Genomic DNA, 16,479 nt, shown 5'->3' with positions numbered 1-16,479 from the left:
TGTTAATGTTTTCCATTAACTAGGGATTAATGGGAAACGTGAGGAATAATTGAAAACATACTTGTAGCTACAGACAAGCAAAATGATGCTGAAAGACATGATGTTTATAGAACTAGGGTTAGCACTGTGAGTACTGTGATCCTGAGAACGTAACAACTAATTTGAATTACGTAGCTTCCACTATGCGAGACAACAATATGCATCTGAAAGAGAATCTCATATATAGGGAGTGGGTATGAACAAAACTATTTTGACTGCAGTTCCATAAGCATATCCTTAGCAACACTTATTTTTTCTATTTTATATATATATATATTCAGAATACATTAACAATGTGCTTCCTTCCAAGCTGATCAAATGGTTAATTTTAATTTATATTCATAAAGTGAGACGTAACTGTTCTGTGTTCATATACTTATTTTAATAGGTGAAAATCTCAAGTGCCTTTAAACCATCTCTCATATACGCTCACTTTCTATATTGAATGTATATGGAGATTTTACCACCAGTTACTTTTAAGTTTTATTTCTCTGTTAAAGCACATTGTAGTGTCTCTGCTGTCAATTTACAGTGATGCTCAGAAAAAAATTTACCAACAAGAGAAGGTAAATGAGGAGATTATCAATTAAAATTTTGAATCAAGTTATTTGAACTTTCAAGTTGAATGTGCCTTTTGATTATTGGCAGAGGGGGAGTGAGAGGAAGAGGAGGATAAACCAACTTTGAAGGTGACTAGGCTAAAGATTCAGTAACTTAGCTTGCTATTGAATATACGCACTTGATACTGGGTAACTGATGAACAGCTAAGTATCTTGGATCTGGTGAAGACGATGGTTTTGTTAATATTGATTTGGGGACAGTCATAACTGGTTTTGACGTTTCCTGCTTTGATTCTCCCACTGAAACTTTCTCAGATGCAGGACCAGATCGTGGGGCAGTTGCTGCAGTACCAGAGGAGGTACCCAGGGCTGTCCTCGGGTCTCTACCAGAAACTGTTACAGTTGTGACAACTCCACCAGTACAAACAGCAGGAAGAGCTGAAGCTTCTTCAGGGACAGAGGAGTCAGCATTGTTCTGGACTTGAGTCGTAGGAATATAAGATCTTTCTACATTTGACTGGGAAACCACTTCTGCTGCAGGTTCAACATCAGTTTCCATTGCATCTTCAGCTACTGCCTCTTTGGCTGGCTCTGCTGCTGCTGGTGCAGAACTTTCGTACTTCGGCTGAACTTCTGGTTTTGATTTTGTCTCCACCTTTTTAACAGAAGCCGCTGACTTTGACTTCTTAGCAGGTACTTCATCTTCAGATGCTGAAATCTGACCTATAAATTCATTTAAAATGCTTTCGGTTACTATCTAACACTGAAAATGTTCTAAGAGAAAAACAAACATGCAGACAAAGCTCTTAAGAATTCTTCTAACATCACACATAGTCAACATGTAGATACCTGTACAAATTTTGCAGTTTAAATCAAAAAGATGGGCTCGGTGCTGACTTGTTGTATCCTTCAACATACTGCTAAAAACATCCAGAGAAGGAGCACTGCTTGATTTTGGTACACTTCGTGCTGACTCTTGCTGCTCCTAGAAACAAACAAACATTCTGGTTGATCACCAATTTCAATCACAAAGAAATACTTTGGGAATGTAATTACAGGAAGATGCTCACAGCACACCTATGAGGTAATACTCTTACAGCTCAGTGAAACAGGTCACATTCTGAGGAAAAATTTGAGGCCCTACTTAGTTACCACTGACCTCCTTTGAGGCCTTCATGCTAAAGCAACAGCTGATACTTACATCGGAATCAGACACTGGTGGAGAGTCTTCCATATTAAGATCAGGTGCATGTTCCCGTTTCACAGGTACTTTCTTGACCTCCTGTGATTTTTTTCTCGACTCCATCACCTGAGAGAAACAAAATCACTTCAATAAGAAGACTGCACACTTACTTTATAATTGCATTCTGTACTTTCTTACTAGTTGGCTAGTGGAAGAGAAAAAGCCTTCTGAAACGTAGAATTATTCCTACTTCATTATGAAGAAAACAGTAACAGGAGTGCTAAGGGCTGGTGAACTTGCTTTTAATTCATACCTAAGCACATACTGGAAAACTGTACATCACTTACTGCTTTGGTTGGTTTCTCTTTCCACACAGACAGTTCTTTAGACAGCAGTTCTTCTGGTTTCATTCTCACAAGTTTTGACAGAGAGATTTCCCCATGAAGAACACGATGAAAAAGTCCCTATAAACAAAACACACTGTTGCTATGCTGAAGATAACAAAAAAGATATGCAGTGTCGAACTGTCAAAACATGTTTGGATTTATTAATTCCCTATTAAAAATATTAATTAATTATAAGCAAAGTGGGAAAGGTACAGCAACCAGAAAACAAGGATGAAATGAACATCAAGTACAAATTTTCCTCATTATCATAAAAAAGTCAACTTAACTGAACAGTTATTTCAGAAGTTGAACGGCCACTTCTGTTTTATATCTATTGCAGAAATTAGAGGGAAAAGTCCCACAAAGTTTGAAGTGTTTTCTAGTATATATTTCCACCTGCAAAAGGTTTTCTTCCTTTTAAAACAATCACGCACAGAAGCAGTATCTGATACATACTACAGAATGTCACAGGAGGAAGAATGAAGCCTATAATTAAGAATGCCATACTGTGAATATTCCACTCCAAAGGCCCAGACTGAATAAATACACATGATCCAACTGAAGTTCAATTCCTACTAGATTTTTTTTAAAGAGATTTGGAAGGATTTAAAATAACCTTGTATTGTATAACTCATACATTGCTACCTCGAAACTCACAATTTTCAGGATAGATCTTAACATATTAAAAAAATATTAATGTATTTCAGTACATTTACTGCTTAAGGAAATTCCAAACCTGGTTTTTTGGGTCCTTGAGATTGAACATGATGCTGCGGTATTTGCTCTTGTATCGGTTGTCCGTAACTTGAAACAAATTAAACATCTCCTTCTCAATATTTAGCGCTACTTTCCCCACTTCACTCTCTGTCATGACCAGATCATCGCTATCGTTGACTCTGTTAAAAACAAGATGCCCATGCATTTATGTTAGGCACGAATCTTCAGGTAGCATTCATTAAAAAATAACCTTCCAGAGGAAGGAGCGAACCTGAGCTCCTCTGCACCCAGCAGGGACTCAGGTCTCTTTTAAGACATCTCAAAATCAAAGCGTATTTCAGGACCTCAAGCTGAGAAGTACGGCAGCCTCTTGTCTCTGTCTACAGAAGACAGGAAAGACAGCCTGGATGAGCTGAGGTCAGCCTCTGCGACTGCTCCTGGCACCAAATGGAGCTTTCTGCCATGAGCTACACAGGAAGCCTAAGCTCTTGAGTTTTAAGCTCAGACTTCCCGCTGTGAACATTTCTAGTTCAGAGACACTACCAGAACGCAGTGGTGCAAGCCTTGACAGCCGACCACAGCTTTAACAGCACTTGTGGGACAACATTTCAGCAATCTTTTTTTATTTATACATATAAGTGCTACAGTTCCTAGCTTTTCACTGTGACATTCCCAATACTATTTTTGTACCACCTCTACATCTGCAAGCACTGCCATCGCCAGATTTTAACTTCAGATCACTGCACCTCAAATGCTTCTGTGCTGCAGTTTAATTCTTCAGATGTCACTGTCTCAGCAGAAATGGGGTAGGGGCTTCGTGGCTTTTCTTTAACAGCCTTTTCACCTGCACATTGATTTTAGATCTGGATTTTTTATTTTTAATAAACCTGAAATGCTAAATATATTTTCAGTTTCTAGTATATATACCAGTTTCTAGTATAAGTTACATCCTTCAATTTTGCTTATTTTCAGATATAGCTTCCTATACAAAATAAGTGCTCTGAATTCCCACCTCTTCCACAAAATTTCTTTTAGGGATCGCCGAATATTTTGTCGAATCTGAGAGTTGGGCTGTGACTGGATAGGAACAGCCGATACTTTCACTTGACTACTTCCAGATGCAGTGGGAACAGAAGATGGAGCAGGCCTTTTGAGTCCTGCACCCAAACTGGACGATGCAACTGGCTTTTTGGGTAGCGATGAGGCAGGAGGAGGAGCTGAAGGCTTTGAAGGAACGCTGTCTGATGAAGGCCACGGCTTCTTGGGAATTACGCCTTTGAAACTCCCAGTAGAAGACTTCAGTGGCTGTTTGGCTAGTGACAAGCTAGAGAAGGTTGGGGCCTTCTTGGGAAGAAGATTTTTAGTGAGAGATGTCTGTTTCTCTGCCACAGATGTTGAAGCAACAGCTCTCTTTGATGCCACAGTGTGCTCTGCTGCTTTGTCTTCCTTCTTTTTATCTCCCTTTTGAGCTGTCAAAACAAAGAACAGTACAATACTAAATACTTACATTTATGGCTTGCTGTTTACGAAGACCGTTTATCAATCTATAAGGAAGTCTGTGAAATGACACTTCTAGAGAATAACTACCAAGGTTACAAATACTGAGAGAAGAAATTTGCCTTGAATGCAAAATAATGTATCTTGCCAGACTGAAGAGTTTAACAGCTCCACTTCAGCTGTGCAGACTGAAAATCTTATTCACACGCTATGCAAAAAATCTGACAAAGGCACCACCTTCAAAGATTCCCGAGCTGGATTTCATGATCAAGCTTCAAAACTCCACACTCACACAAAGTCAAAACAACCCATATCTTATATTTAAACAGAAAAATCCTCATAGTAACTTGTAGAACTGTTTCACTGTGGAGGTTGACTAGATTCCACCAGTTTGTGGCTGAATTAATGTCACCCCAAGCTTAATATTCTTGAAGTTTAAGAAATCCCTTCTACAGACTTTTTAAGGAACAAGGAAAGAGAGCCAGGTTACATAACACAGAAGTTGCTGAAAGTTTTAACGGCATTCTCCATCTACTTGGTCATTACCTCAGTTAAATTATGATTAGATCTTCCTGTTCAGTTTCCAGCTAAACTCTAGATTTACAGAATTAAACATTAAAAGCTGTGGCCATCTAAATGCCATCATGTCATTCACCATATCCAAAACTTGCTGTTTAAACTAATTATTCTTTCTACCGTTACTAAACAGATCAATAGCCATAATCTCACATTTAAGTTAGACTTCAGTGGGACACAAAGCCAACCATTCCTTCAGTTTTTCATCCATTCACCTTCTGGCATCAACAGAAACAATTCAGAATAACAAAATAAGCCAAAAACAGCCCCTTGTACAGCAAACAAGATTTGTTCCACCTCAGCTTACCAGTAATATTATGTTTACAGTGGGCTAGCACTAACACATGCATCACAACAGTTCAAACAACGATGGGCTCTGAGTGAACCTACCTACTGAAATACAACACTTCCAATTAGAAAAGTCAAACTTACTCCCTCAAGTCTTTTTTCCCCTCTCACAAACCTGCAGTTAACTACCAACCAATTAACGCACTAATTTTTATCTGATGCTTTCAACTAGTAAGGATTTGTCAATGGAAGAATTGGCCCTGAAGCTCTAGATGCAAAAAGCTGTATGCTTTCTGGAAAGGATTCAAAAACTTTAGATAACTTCACCAAAGACCAAATAAGTCCCTCTTCACCTTCCACACCTGCTACAAGAGCAGCAATTATCAGGAAGGGTCTGATGCATCCAATTCTCATGCGTTCTGAAACAGATTTGGAATGGACAAAGGTGGAAGCACCTTTGTAAAGCCTGATCCAAGAAACGTCAGACAGCATAGATTTTGAATGGAAATACAGCCACAAAAGGGGAAGGCTTGAATTACTTAAGAAACATACTGCAAGCACTCCTTTTGTGAATGAAACCCCAGATGAAACAGCCTCCTGACTTTTCTCTACAACCCAGATCTAAATGACCCTGAACGCTTGTACACTCCTCCAGCAGAAGGAATGCTTCCAACAGCTTTGCTACGTTGGCTCTTATCACCGTAGTTTCACTACAAATACAGAAACTGGTGGTTCAGATCAACTGAAAATAAACGCTGCACCTGAACTTCTACAAGGCAAAGTGCAGAAGTGTGTCTAAACTGGAACACAAAGCAAAGAAGCTGGAAGAATCATTTATCCCGTTTTCTTTTTAGTGTGTTTGCTTGTTTTGGAAACGTGTATTATTTCAGTTTTTCAGAGCAAAATTTATCTGAGGTGTAAAATGAGACAGCTACCAAAATATATTGAAACCTTCCAAAGAATGTGGAGATCTTACTCTAAAGTAGATCGTTGTTCTCAAGCTACTCCCTGGAGGCTGTCCCACTCACTGTCAGACTGACCATGGAGCTGGGGAGAGCCTCAGCAGGACCCACACTGACTTTTCTGATGCTCCCCCCACTAAGCACACCCCACCAACCCCATGTTATTTGTCAGGAGGTCTTCAGCCACCCCAAGAGGGATTAGAAACTATCGCTGATGGGTTTGGTTTGGTCAAATGAGGCATCCAGAGCTAAAAGAGGTAAAAAGGCAGTATTAACATTATTGAGAAGAGAGAAGATGAATATCCAGAATGTGTGCATGGTAAGTCTGCAGGAATTTCTGTTTCCCAGCTTACTGCATCTTCTGCACAGACTTGCATCTCTTCAGTCAAGTGGGACAGCAGCACCTTTCTGTGACACACTATGGAAGGCAGGACAGCACAGCTCAGGTTTCAACAAAATGACCACAGTACAATCCAGTCCTCAGTGCTAAGAGCTTTAGTTGTGCACAATATAATTACAAGCCATTAAATACTATAGTTATATTTAATACCCTATCCTCTCCAGTCATTCGTTCAAATTGGTTAACAAGAAGCACGCTGATAAAGTTAACTACAGCACTGCCAAGATGTTGTGTTAATCAGATAATGTATATGTTATAAAAAAAAATAATACATCCATACTCTAAACCTTATGATCCAAATAACTACATCATGGGTAAGAATACGTACATGTAATGTACACAAATGGCAGTAGTGCAAAGGTAGACTGAAATTCCCAGTACAGAAACAGGTGCACTGAAAAGGTTTCCAGCACAACGTGTGCTATTTTAGCCAATAGAGAACGTGCAAATATTTCAGCTTTGTGAAAGACTAATGGTTTTCACAAGTCAAAATATTACCTTACACCAACTGTCTACCTAATAGTACTTGATGGTAGTGATTCTGTAAACATCTCACTGTATTTGAAGATTATTAAAATGGTGTGTGCATTGACAATAAACCAGGGGTACTTAATCCTTCATATGCTAATAACCCGCAATGTCAGCAGATGAACCTTATCTTAAAAGAAACCCGTATCTTGTAATGACTTTGAGAAAGCAAGTTTGACCTATTGAGGTTTCAGTTCCACTTGCAGACAGTCCAGCCGCACCAACTCCCTCTGCCTTTGGACAGGTCTTGCAGTCAATGCCCAGGAGGCAGGAGCCGCAGCCGAGTGCAGGGAGGGAGCAGGACTGCCTCTTCTGCCAGCAGCTCTCTGCCCTGTTGCCTTGTCACAGTGGCAGCACAGCCCCAGGACTCGTGCTGTCACCAGAGCACGTTTGGGAAACTTGTACAGTAATGTGCACTCTTTCCAGCGAGCAGAATGTCAACATTTGTGGAATTTAATTTCTGAACAGATGTCACCGTTGCTCAGCAAACTGATGGAACAAAAACAACCCGGTATTTGTTTGGACCGCGAGTTTCAAATCACTTTGCCTTGTGGATCACGAACAGCTTGAAGACACTGTCAATGCCTACCACTCACAGGGGCTGCTGTGCTTTGTACTGTGATGTTTTCAGTCCTTTTTTAATCAGCAGCTCCAGCGTACCTACAATAAATGCTCTTAAACCAATTTTAAAATAAAGACTACTACAGAACATCAGCTTAACCAGCCTGAATGAGGTTTCACCAGACAAAAGATCAGTGCCACAAGGAAGCATCTGGTGACTCTTCCATCCAACACCTCCGAATCCCTGGGCTTGATGTTAAGGATACTTGAAACAGAACAACTCCCCCATCTTCCCCCATTAAATTCCCACATTACCCGTTCTGTCCTGTGAACCACTCAGACAGCAACAGGATTCTTTTTGACCAAAGAGAGGCATAGGCTAAAAAAGACTGAGGTACAGATGGAGCTAATGAGTCTGCTCATTGCCAGTGAGACCCAGTGAGCACTAAGCTAGAAAGGTGGGTTTGTTGGTTTGTTTTTCTCATTTTGTTTTTAAGGCTTATGAAACAGCATTACTGTTATCTTAACTACAGACATTACTACAATCTCTCCCACTAGATGTCATCAGATAGAGAATACTTCCCCTAAGGAAGTTCTTGTTAAAGCTAAGCCAAATATTGCAACACGCAGCTAAGAACGAAACTCCTTTAAGTGGTGCAGAACTGCCACATTATCTGCTGTGTTACAGATGAGCCGGTTGAAAGTTAGATGTTCAAGCATACTTCTAAGGTTCAGCATTGATGCTTCATATCATAACATGGGTTAGATCCAACTCAAGAATGATTTCCACAACGTAGCACCGATCATTTTCGGTGACGGATTTGCAGGATGCATTTGTGCTGTAATCTCTCACCTGCATGGAGAAGTTGTGTTTTGCACCACCACCACCAAAGCTATCCACAGGAAACTTCGTTCTTCCCCCAGCCTCTTCAATAATTTTTCTGCAGAGATAACGCTGAAGCCTATTTCAGGTCTCTCTTCTTCTCCTCCCAGTCTTTGCAACAGTCGCTTTAGAAAGCCATTTCAAGATATCACATCACAGAATTGTAGGGGTTGGAAGGGACCTCCAGAGATCATCGAGTCCAACCCCCCTGCCAAAGCAGGTTCCCTACATGCACCATCCCCTCACAGCTCAAATTTAAATTATTTCATTTGTGACATTATTTTGCTGGAGACATCTAGTTACTCCAGTATTTAAGCATCTGGAGAAGTGTGCTATATTTTAACATTAACTGGATCACAGCTAAGATTGCCAAATTTCTTGCTCAAGTTGTAAGCTATGCTTTAGATGAACCACGGGTGACTGAAAAGTGTTTTGCAATGAGTTTGTAAGGCTTAGATTTAAAACAAAACCTCACAACAACGAAGCATCACAACTAGCAGCCCAGAACACTACAGAAATTCTGGTTGTGAAAAGCATCTTGCAGTCATGGAAGTTACTTGCTACAGAATTGAAAACCTTGGCACAAGGTTGCTCATGCACAGAACTACTGCCTCTTCTACCATCTACGCTGTCTCTTATTAGATGTGCTCTTCCTCCTCCCCTGCCTACACTAATGTTTTGGGTTCTTTCCCCTCCCCTCTATGGTAAGAGCTCCCTCAACAAAGCACAGAGAAGATGGGATGAGGGGTGCATGTCGTCCAGCTTGCTTAGAACTTTTTACTGTCACAACACATTGACAAGTGAGCAGGACTTCACCAATGCAGCATTACCTTGCAGATCAGTGAGCCTTTATGCGCCCACAGTGCAAAGATTGCTGGAGCATGCATGGGTTCCATGGATACTCTTAATTCTCCCTGCTCACCAAAATAAAGGATTTTAGAAAAAAGTGCACAGCTACTTGGGATCCACCTTCGGAAGTGGATTGGTTGTTATATCCAAAAGGATTTGGCATCCTTTTCAGAAAAAAAATTAGAGCAAATTCACAATATTAGTGAAGTTTTGCAGTTAATAAAGCAAGAATATCTATATCAGGATGTATTCTATGAAAACCTGTGTGAAGATTACCCTGAGCCGAGTAATCACACTTTATCTCTAAGGGCCGGATACAGCACTCGCCTTAACCACAGCTTGAATGTCTGATAGAAATTCAGTTGTGAAAAGATTTAAGAATTTAAAAACAAAAAACCACAATGTACACCAGCGTTAGCCTATGGAACAGTGAACTTGCAGATGGTCGTGCTGCTCCTTGTTCAAAGGAAGGCAGCAGCAACACCATCAGTTTTTGTCCTATCACTTATGTACTGCACAGCTGTCCGGTCTGAGCGTGGCTCCACGATTAAATGTCTCACCCCTATTTATCGATATTTAAGAGCTCAGGAACAGCAAGTTTACCTTTCTAAAATGCTCAAATGGAAGATGGGAAAAAAACTTCCCCAGCCTCATTTGGAACTACTGTTTTCCTAGAAGCTTCTCTTCATTCATTCTCTTCATTCAGCCCACGTCTTGCACAGACTTGGCTCATGCAGTTGTGATATGACTGACCCCTTTCTGTATGACTAGTGACAGAAGCAATCTTAGAGCAGAATGTCAGCTCTGTACTCCAACGCAGTGGCTGTTATAGAGCTTTAACCCATGAGTTTAGGTGAGATCTTTCGATGCATTATCTAACTAAAGACTGAACAAAACACATGGGTGATCTGGTGCTTTAGATGTCAATTATAAAGCACTCTACAATGGGAAGTTACTTACCAGTCAAGAAGCACTCCTCATGTGCAGCCATTGCAGTCACACTGCTGGGATGCATGCCTGACATCTGAGCCTCAGAAACTCGTCGAAGAGTCAATCCTGTTAGGTGCCACTGAAGCACCCTCTTGTGGCACTGAGCACTCAATGCCCAAGGCTGTGAAGGTGAGGTGTAGCTTGTAACAGCTTCTATTACAGGGCTGTGCAATTGCTGCACTCCTGAAGCTTGGGGCTTTTTCAGCTCTGCTTTTTTTTGGCCTTGTCATTTCTCTCAGATAGCTTAGGATTAGTTTCAAGTCATTCAGAAGATCTGAACTATTCTTAAGCAGGTTTGGGTGTTAGTTTCCACTGTTAATTGCCTCTGAAACAATGTGAACTCTGCCCGTTTTCACTTTTAAGATCAAATCAAACCTCATCACCAAAAACTAGCCTTTTTTTTTTCCTCCAAAAGCATTTATCCATTCTGATCTACACAAGCAGTTCATAATTAAACTGATTCTCTGTGTCAAGCCTCCACATTCAGGCACACAAAGTGAATCTGCCATTAAAACTGATTTAGGAAATCAAGAGAAGGGGCTTTTTTTTGTAGTGGTGATTTGTTTGCGCTGAAGCCAGCACTGTAGCTATCCTCATGCAAACCTGTAACTTAGACGTGCAGTGCTTTGCTTTCATTTACATGAAATTATGATTCATACTAGACAGCTACTTCATAACTATGTCAGCTCCTGAGAGAAAGAGAGGCGCCGTCCACTGTTAAAAACAAGAGATCTCCTTGTTTTCAAGAACCTTTTCTGGATCAGCACCATCATTCGTTGGAGGGACAGGCCATCTTCAGGGTCCAAGTTCAGTACAGAGATCAGCACAGCGAACCATCAGCACCAGTATCAGCAGCAATACTCGACTTCAAAGTGCAAGGAGATGGTCTCATTAAAACCCTTTTATTTGGGGACTATCAGAGGAAGATCTTTTTCACCAGCTCTCCAGTCAATCGAGTTAAGTTCAGAGAACTAAAGCAATATTAGTAAAAGAACGCAAAACAGCAATAGAGGGTGGTGAGGTTTTTTTAATCAAACTTGCATCACTTTCAGTTTTGGTGACAAGAGGTAAACCACCCTGATAGTCATAGTGCATCTGTAGGTTGTACCACGTGTCTCCCCCATCCCAGCCCTCCTGCGACAGCTCCTCACACTGAAACCAAGCACCCATTATGGCAATTCTGCTGGCGTTCTGTTATCCAAGTGCCACAAGGATGCTGGGTGCTTGAAAGGCACAACAGAAAATATGCTGTCAGCAGAGACCAGCCTTCCTAACATAAGACACATGGCAAAAATCTTCAAGTGGCTGACAACCACAGGACAGATGTAACATACCTGGTAGAGCAGAGAAGGGGAGCTCCGGGAGTTCACAGGCAGGAGATGGTAATTGCTCCCCAAGGATACCACTGCTCCTTTTAAGAGGATGAGTCCCAGGGGATGTTGGCTTCAGCAGCCAATACTGGTCTGCCTCACTCCAGAGCCAGGGTTCAGATTGCCCAGCAGCCCCTGTGCCAGCACAGCCCCCACCACGCTCATGATGCAAGTTTGGCACTGGAGCTGTGCTACACCACAAACTTCTGCTCTATAATCTTTCCACAGCCAACTCCAACGTGAATTTCTCAGCAGTTCTGGCAGCTTCATTGTTAAGTATTCAGATCATTATTTTATCCCTCAGAAAGCTCCTATAGTTACAAAGGGTTAAGCCTAGACCACATATGCAGCAACCGCATCCTAGGAAACTGCTAGTAACAGAAAAGTAGGAGCTCTTCTTACTCCTTCAGTGCTGTTCGATAGTTAATGCCCCATGGAACAGGCCTGTTTTGCAGAATAAATGTAGTATTAAGCAAAGATACCTTAGCTTTCAGGTCTTAACTGAGGTATCTGAAGTAGTTTAGATGTTAACAGTATGGAACTTGGCCCAGTATGTCATAAGGGAGCACTCACACAAAAATAAAAGCAAGTTTAACAATAAATAGTGTAGTCCTCGCAGTCAAACATACTTATGACTTAAGTAAAACCCTTTCCTAACATTTAAGCTGAACCATACCAGTGTGTCTACATACTCAACTGCAGAGTCACAACATAAGCAGGTACAAACTCGTCTGAACAGGCAGCAGTCTGCACAGAAATGGCCTTGTTTTTCTTTCTGTGATACTTACATACTCTAACATTAATTCTACCACCTGAGTGATAACTCCTCTGGTCTTGAGTATAAAGGTTAAGGAGAGAAAATGTGTTATAAATGGCATCTTTCCTGCCTTAACACAGCATTACAAAAATCACATTTTCATACACCCAAACTTTCTGATTATCAGATCCTAGCATTACTGTATTGCCCTGAGAGTCTCCACGTTCTGTTGGAGGTGTATAGGAACAAGGCAGTCCAGGTGTCCTTTGAATGTGGGATCATAAGTTATATAAGCAAGCACCAGACTGGGATTAGTTCTTAGATGCACAGAAGATGAACTGCACAAAAAAATGAAGAAAATTGAGAGAGGATAACAAAAGCAAAGTGGTTTTTCTTGTTGTTTGCTTTTCTTTAAAAATCACCAGAACTAGTGCTTTGAAAACCTTGCTACCTCTATTCCAGAAGGGGGCAGCATTCATTTGTTTCTCCCTAAGTACTGCTGTAAAACAAGACAGGTGTACCACAGTTAGTGCACTTTGACCTTCTGAATGGAAGACCTCCCCAGAGAGTCCCTCTCATTAACAGCTCTAGGAAATATGAGCACTGGTATCATTTAGTGCCAGGTTAAACCACAACAAATACCCTTGAGGAAGATGCAACAGCAGCTTCTCATGATGATGACAGAATACACCAGTCCAGTCAAAAAGCAGGACAATCTTTTTACCCAAACATACAATTTACCTGGGATTTTAGTAGTGCCACGGTGTCCACATATTAGCACAGCTTACCTTAGTGACAGCAATGTGAAGTTCTTCACTGCATTTGATATGAGAGTTTGTCATCACACAGACTAGGTTGTTTTCATTACTGAAGTCTGGTATAAACACAGATTTTTTTCGCACTAATGTAACAATTTAGTTAAGGGAGCCCTATTTTCTACTGGAATTGGTTCAATCTGTGTAACTTTGTGTTGTAAAGTTTAAGAGCAAGCCTCTCAAAAATAAAAAAACCTCTTGTCTCAAGATCTGTATTCCTGTCTCCAAGGAAAACTGAACTACAGTAGTAAGAGCATTTTAAGTACTGTGGTTATATCAACACTTGCAATTATACTGAGATAGAGGTGTGACACGAATTTGCATGCAAAATAAGCCCTTGTACTTTCATTTTGGTCTTTTCAAATTATCAGCTACATTTAAACAATGCTAGTTTCTGATTAAAAAGCAAGTTTCTTCACAAGAAACTCAAAATGCAATTTTATAGAAATTTGTATTTTAAGACTTCATTGCAGAAAAAGGCACGGGGCATTTTATCAACCAACAGTATAAAAATATGTAAGGAAAAATTATAACCCTTTAAATTTTCCATTTGGGTAAACAAAATTAAAATGCACCTAGTAACTGCCATAGTAGAATGGAGCAACATAAGGTACACAGTGCTCCCTGTGTTTAAAAATTAGACTGAGAAGATTTATGAACCTACCAGTTACTTTTATATATAAAGTAAGGGTTTAATAACTATGTTTATTTCTAAATATGAAAGTTGGCTGAAGTGTGGTTAAGAAAGCTGAGCACTGAACTCCTGAATTCACTAATTTTCAAGTGGGAAAATATTCGATACTAAGTCATGTGCTTCATAAATGTGCAATGTAAGATTTCATTTGAAGCTCCATCACTGCATCACAAAACTACTTAGTTTGAGTAAAAGAACATTAGCAAGACCACCTGTTTAGGCTACAAAGCAGTATTTACTTACCTTTGTGTGTTACAAGGATGCTATTCAAAACCTGCAAAAATATGCAATATTTCTGCCCAATACCCACTCAAGATGTGTTCTTGTGTGTGTGGATAATGTGTGAAGTATGAACATAATAGAAAGGTAAAAAAAAAAAAAAAAGTACTTCCTCCCCCCAAACTTAAAAGTAAAGAATGGCACTTAAATCATTTCATGTAAAGAAGAAAAGCAGTAGGAAGAGCTTGAATATACTTGACAGTTAAAAGCTGTTTGCAGAAGTGTAAAAGTGCTGTTGGATACCACGCCGAAGACTTCATTTTCGTCACTAACAATGAAAATGTAAGGCCTGAGAGACAGGTGAGAAATCTAAATCACAAAAATACAATTCCAAGTAGTACAGTCAGTTGCTGATTCAAGCTGCAGACTATGTGACCTTTTTGTTAAAGCTTTAAAAATGTTGCAATACTTACCTTTTCTACATTACAGACAGGTATTGTCTTTATGGGAAAAATTTTAAGCTTAATCATGAAGTTTGCATTCACAAATCAGCTGTTAATCATACAACTGTCCCACGATACAAATGAAACTTCTGCTAGTGTCTCCATTTATCTCTGCGTGTGAATCTTTGAAGGTGGAGAAAAGCTTTGTGCCACGTTAAACAACCAACCCTAACCCTAACCTCCCTAGTCTCGCAGAGCCAAGAATGGATGGGTATTCAAAGAAAATGTGGTTATTCATGAATATCCCTATGCGATACATACATTTGAACAACAGTGAAGATGATATGGCAGCAGTCTTTTCAGGCTTTACAGCATTGTAATTATGATCGCTTGCCCATGATGGCGTGGTGTTTTCTGCTGCTGGCTCTCTAGCAATAGGTTGAGTGTTTGCCTCAGTCTTGGCAGCTGACAAAACAGTCTTCTTCACATTCGTTTCTTTTTTCTCAGGAAATTGTCTCTTCTGGTTTGAAAGAGGCTTAGAGCCTGCCTGTAATGGTTGAAAGAAGCTTAATTACTAATACTCATCAAACATATTGTATTTCACAAACGAGCAGTGATACAGTTACATATAGGTAAGCAAATTTATTGCATAGTAAGCTCCTGTAAATACAGCTGACACTATGCAATCTCAAATCCAAGTCTCTGAAGTACAAGAATATACACTGTAACTTCAGGAGCAGGGAGCGATTAATAAAAAAACCTCGTAGCAGTGTTTTCTTTCCTTTGTTTTAAAAGCTACTACCCACTTTATGGGTGCTTCAAAAGGAAAGAAAGGCTTTAATTTCACTGTTTTGCTTCCCAAACCACACATACAATACAGTAAGACAATAATTCATAGTTTTTATAATTTAATTACTATTTTATATAGTAATCAAAAAATATTACCCAATCCAGCAATTTGGAATTAAACAAGGAAAAACTTGCAATTAACTTTAGAATAAAATGGTATACTACTGTTTGTATTAAATTATACAAAGAGTGTTCCTGTCTGGAGAGTCCTTTCCAGAAACTCTACCTACCTATCAAAATAAACTTCAGGGGAGCAATTCATCAGAACAAAAGGAACAGAAGACAGGATAGAAAAAAAAAAAGGATGTTTCTCTTTAATGAACAACTCAGCAATTTTGTTTGCCTCAAAAAGGAGAGCACAGAAACAAGCCACTGTCTTTCGACACAGCTGTTTCAGATCACAAATATTAACTTACCTGGAGATGAGATTTCGTCACACCAGGTTTTTCAGATTTTGGTTTGGTCTTCTCCTTAGGTTTTGGTTTTGTATCTTTGCCTGTACTCAGATACTTCATGGTGGCTGCAGCATGTTTGAGAATGCAGTCACTGCTGCAATACACAGAATCAGGCTGAGCCACATTGAAACATCCAGGACCAATGCACTTGGACACACCAGGAGCATCAACTACCTGAAGATTGAAGTAGAACAAGTTCAAAAATGAATCAGAAACTTTTACAACATGAAGAACTTACAAAAGTTCAGACTACAGCTACGACAGTGACCTGAGCAATTATCTACGTAAGAATAATTTTCATCCTTAAGATGCCACGAACAACCCATACAAATTAAAAGCATTTCATTCTTGCAACAGTATTTTTAGGATGTGTTGTACTGGTCATCCTGCTAGCAGTGAACCAATGCACCCTGATTTTCAGATCCCATGAACACAGAAATGCTTTTGCTCTGATCCTC

The 16,479-nt window shown here is 39.9% G+C and overlaps 1 protein-coding gene across 2 annotated transcripts in view; it reads right to left on the bottom strand.

The window, feature by feature from the left end:
• DIDO1 (death inducer-obliterator 1) overlaps window positions 1–16,479 on the bottom strand; it is a 47,105-nt gene that overhangs the window by 12,876 nt on the left and 17,750 nt on the right. For both annotated transcript variants that reach the window (XM_042884692.1, XM_042884693.1), the window contains exons 6-13: window positions 15,983–16,195; window positions 15,039–15,264; window positions 3,898–4,354; window positions 2,905–3,064; window positions 2,130–2,246; window positions 1,801–1,908; window positions 1,449–1,584; window positions 779–1,322 (exon numbers count right to left, since the gene is read on the bottom strand). In XM_042884692.1, coding sequence (XP_042740626.1) covers window positions 779–1,322; window positions 1,449–1,584; window positions 1,801–1,908; window positions 2,130–2,246; window positions 2,905–3,064; window positions 3,898–4,354; window positions 15,039–15,264; window positions 15,983–16,195 — 1,961 coding nt within the window. The remainder of the gene's footprint in view (window positions 1–778; window positions 1,323–1,448; window positions 1,585–1,800; window positions 1,909–2,129; window positions 2,247–2,904; window positions 3,065–3,897; window positions 4,355–15,038; window positions 15,265–15,982; window positions 16,196–16,479) is intronic.

The sequence above is a fragment of the Lagopus leucura genome, unplaced genomic scaffold (assembly GCF_019238085.1).
Source record: "Lagopus leucura isolate 7727_CA_CO unplaced genomic scaffold, USGS_WTPT01 Super-Scaffold_100045, whole genome shotgun sequence".
Taxonomy (NCBI): Eukaryota; Metazoa; Chordata; class Aves; order Galliformes; family Phasianidae; genus Lagopus; species Lagopus leucura.
This window is presented reverse-complemented; position numbering and strand designations above follow the sequence as displayed.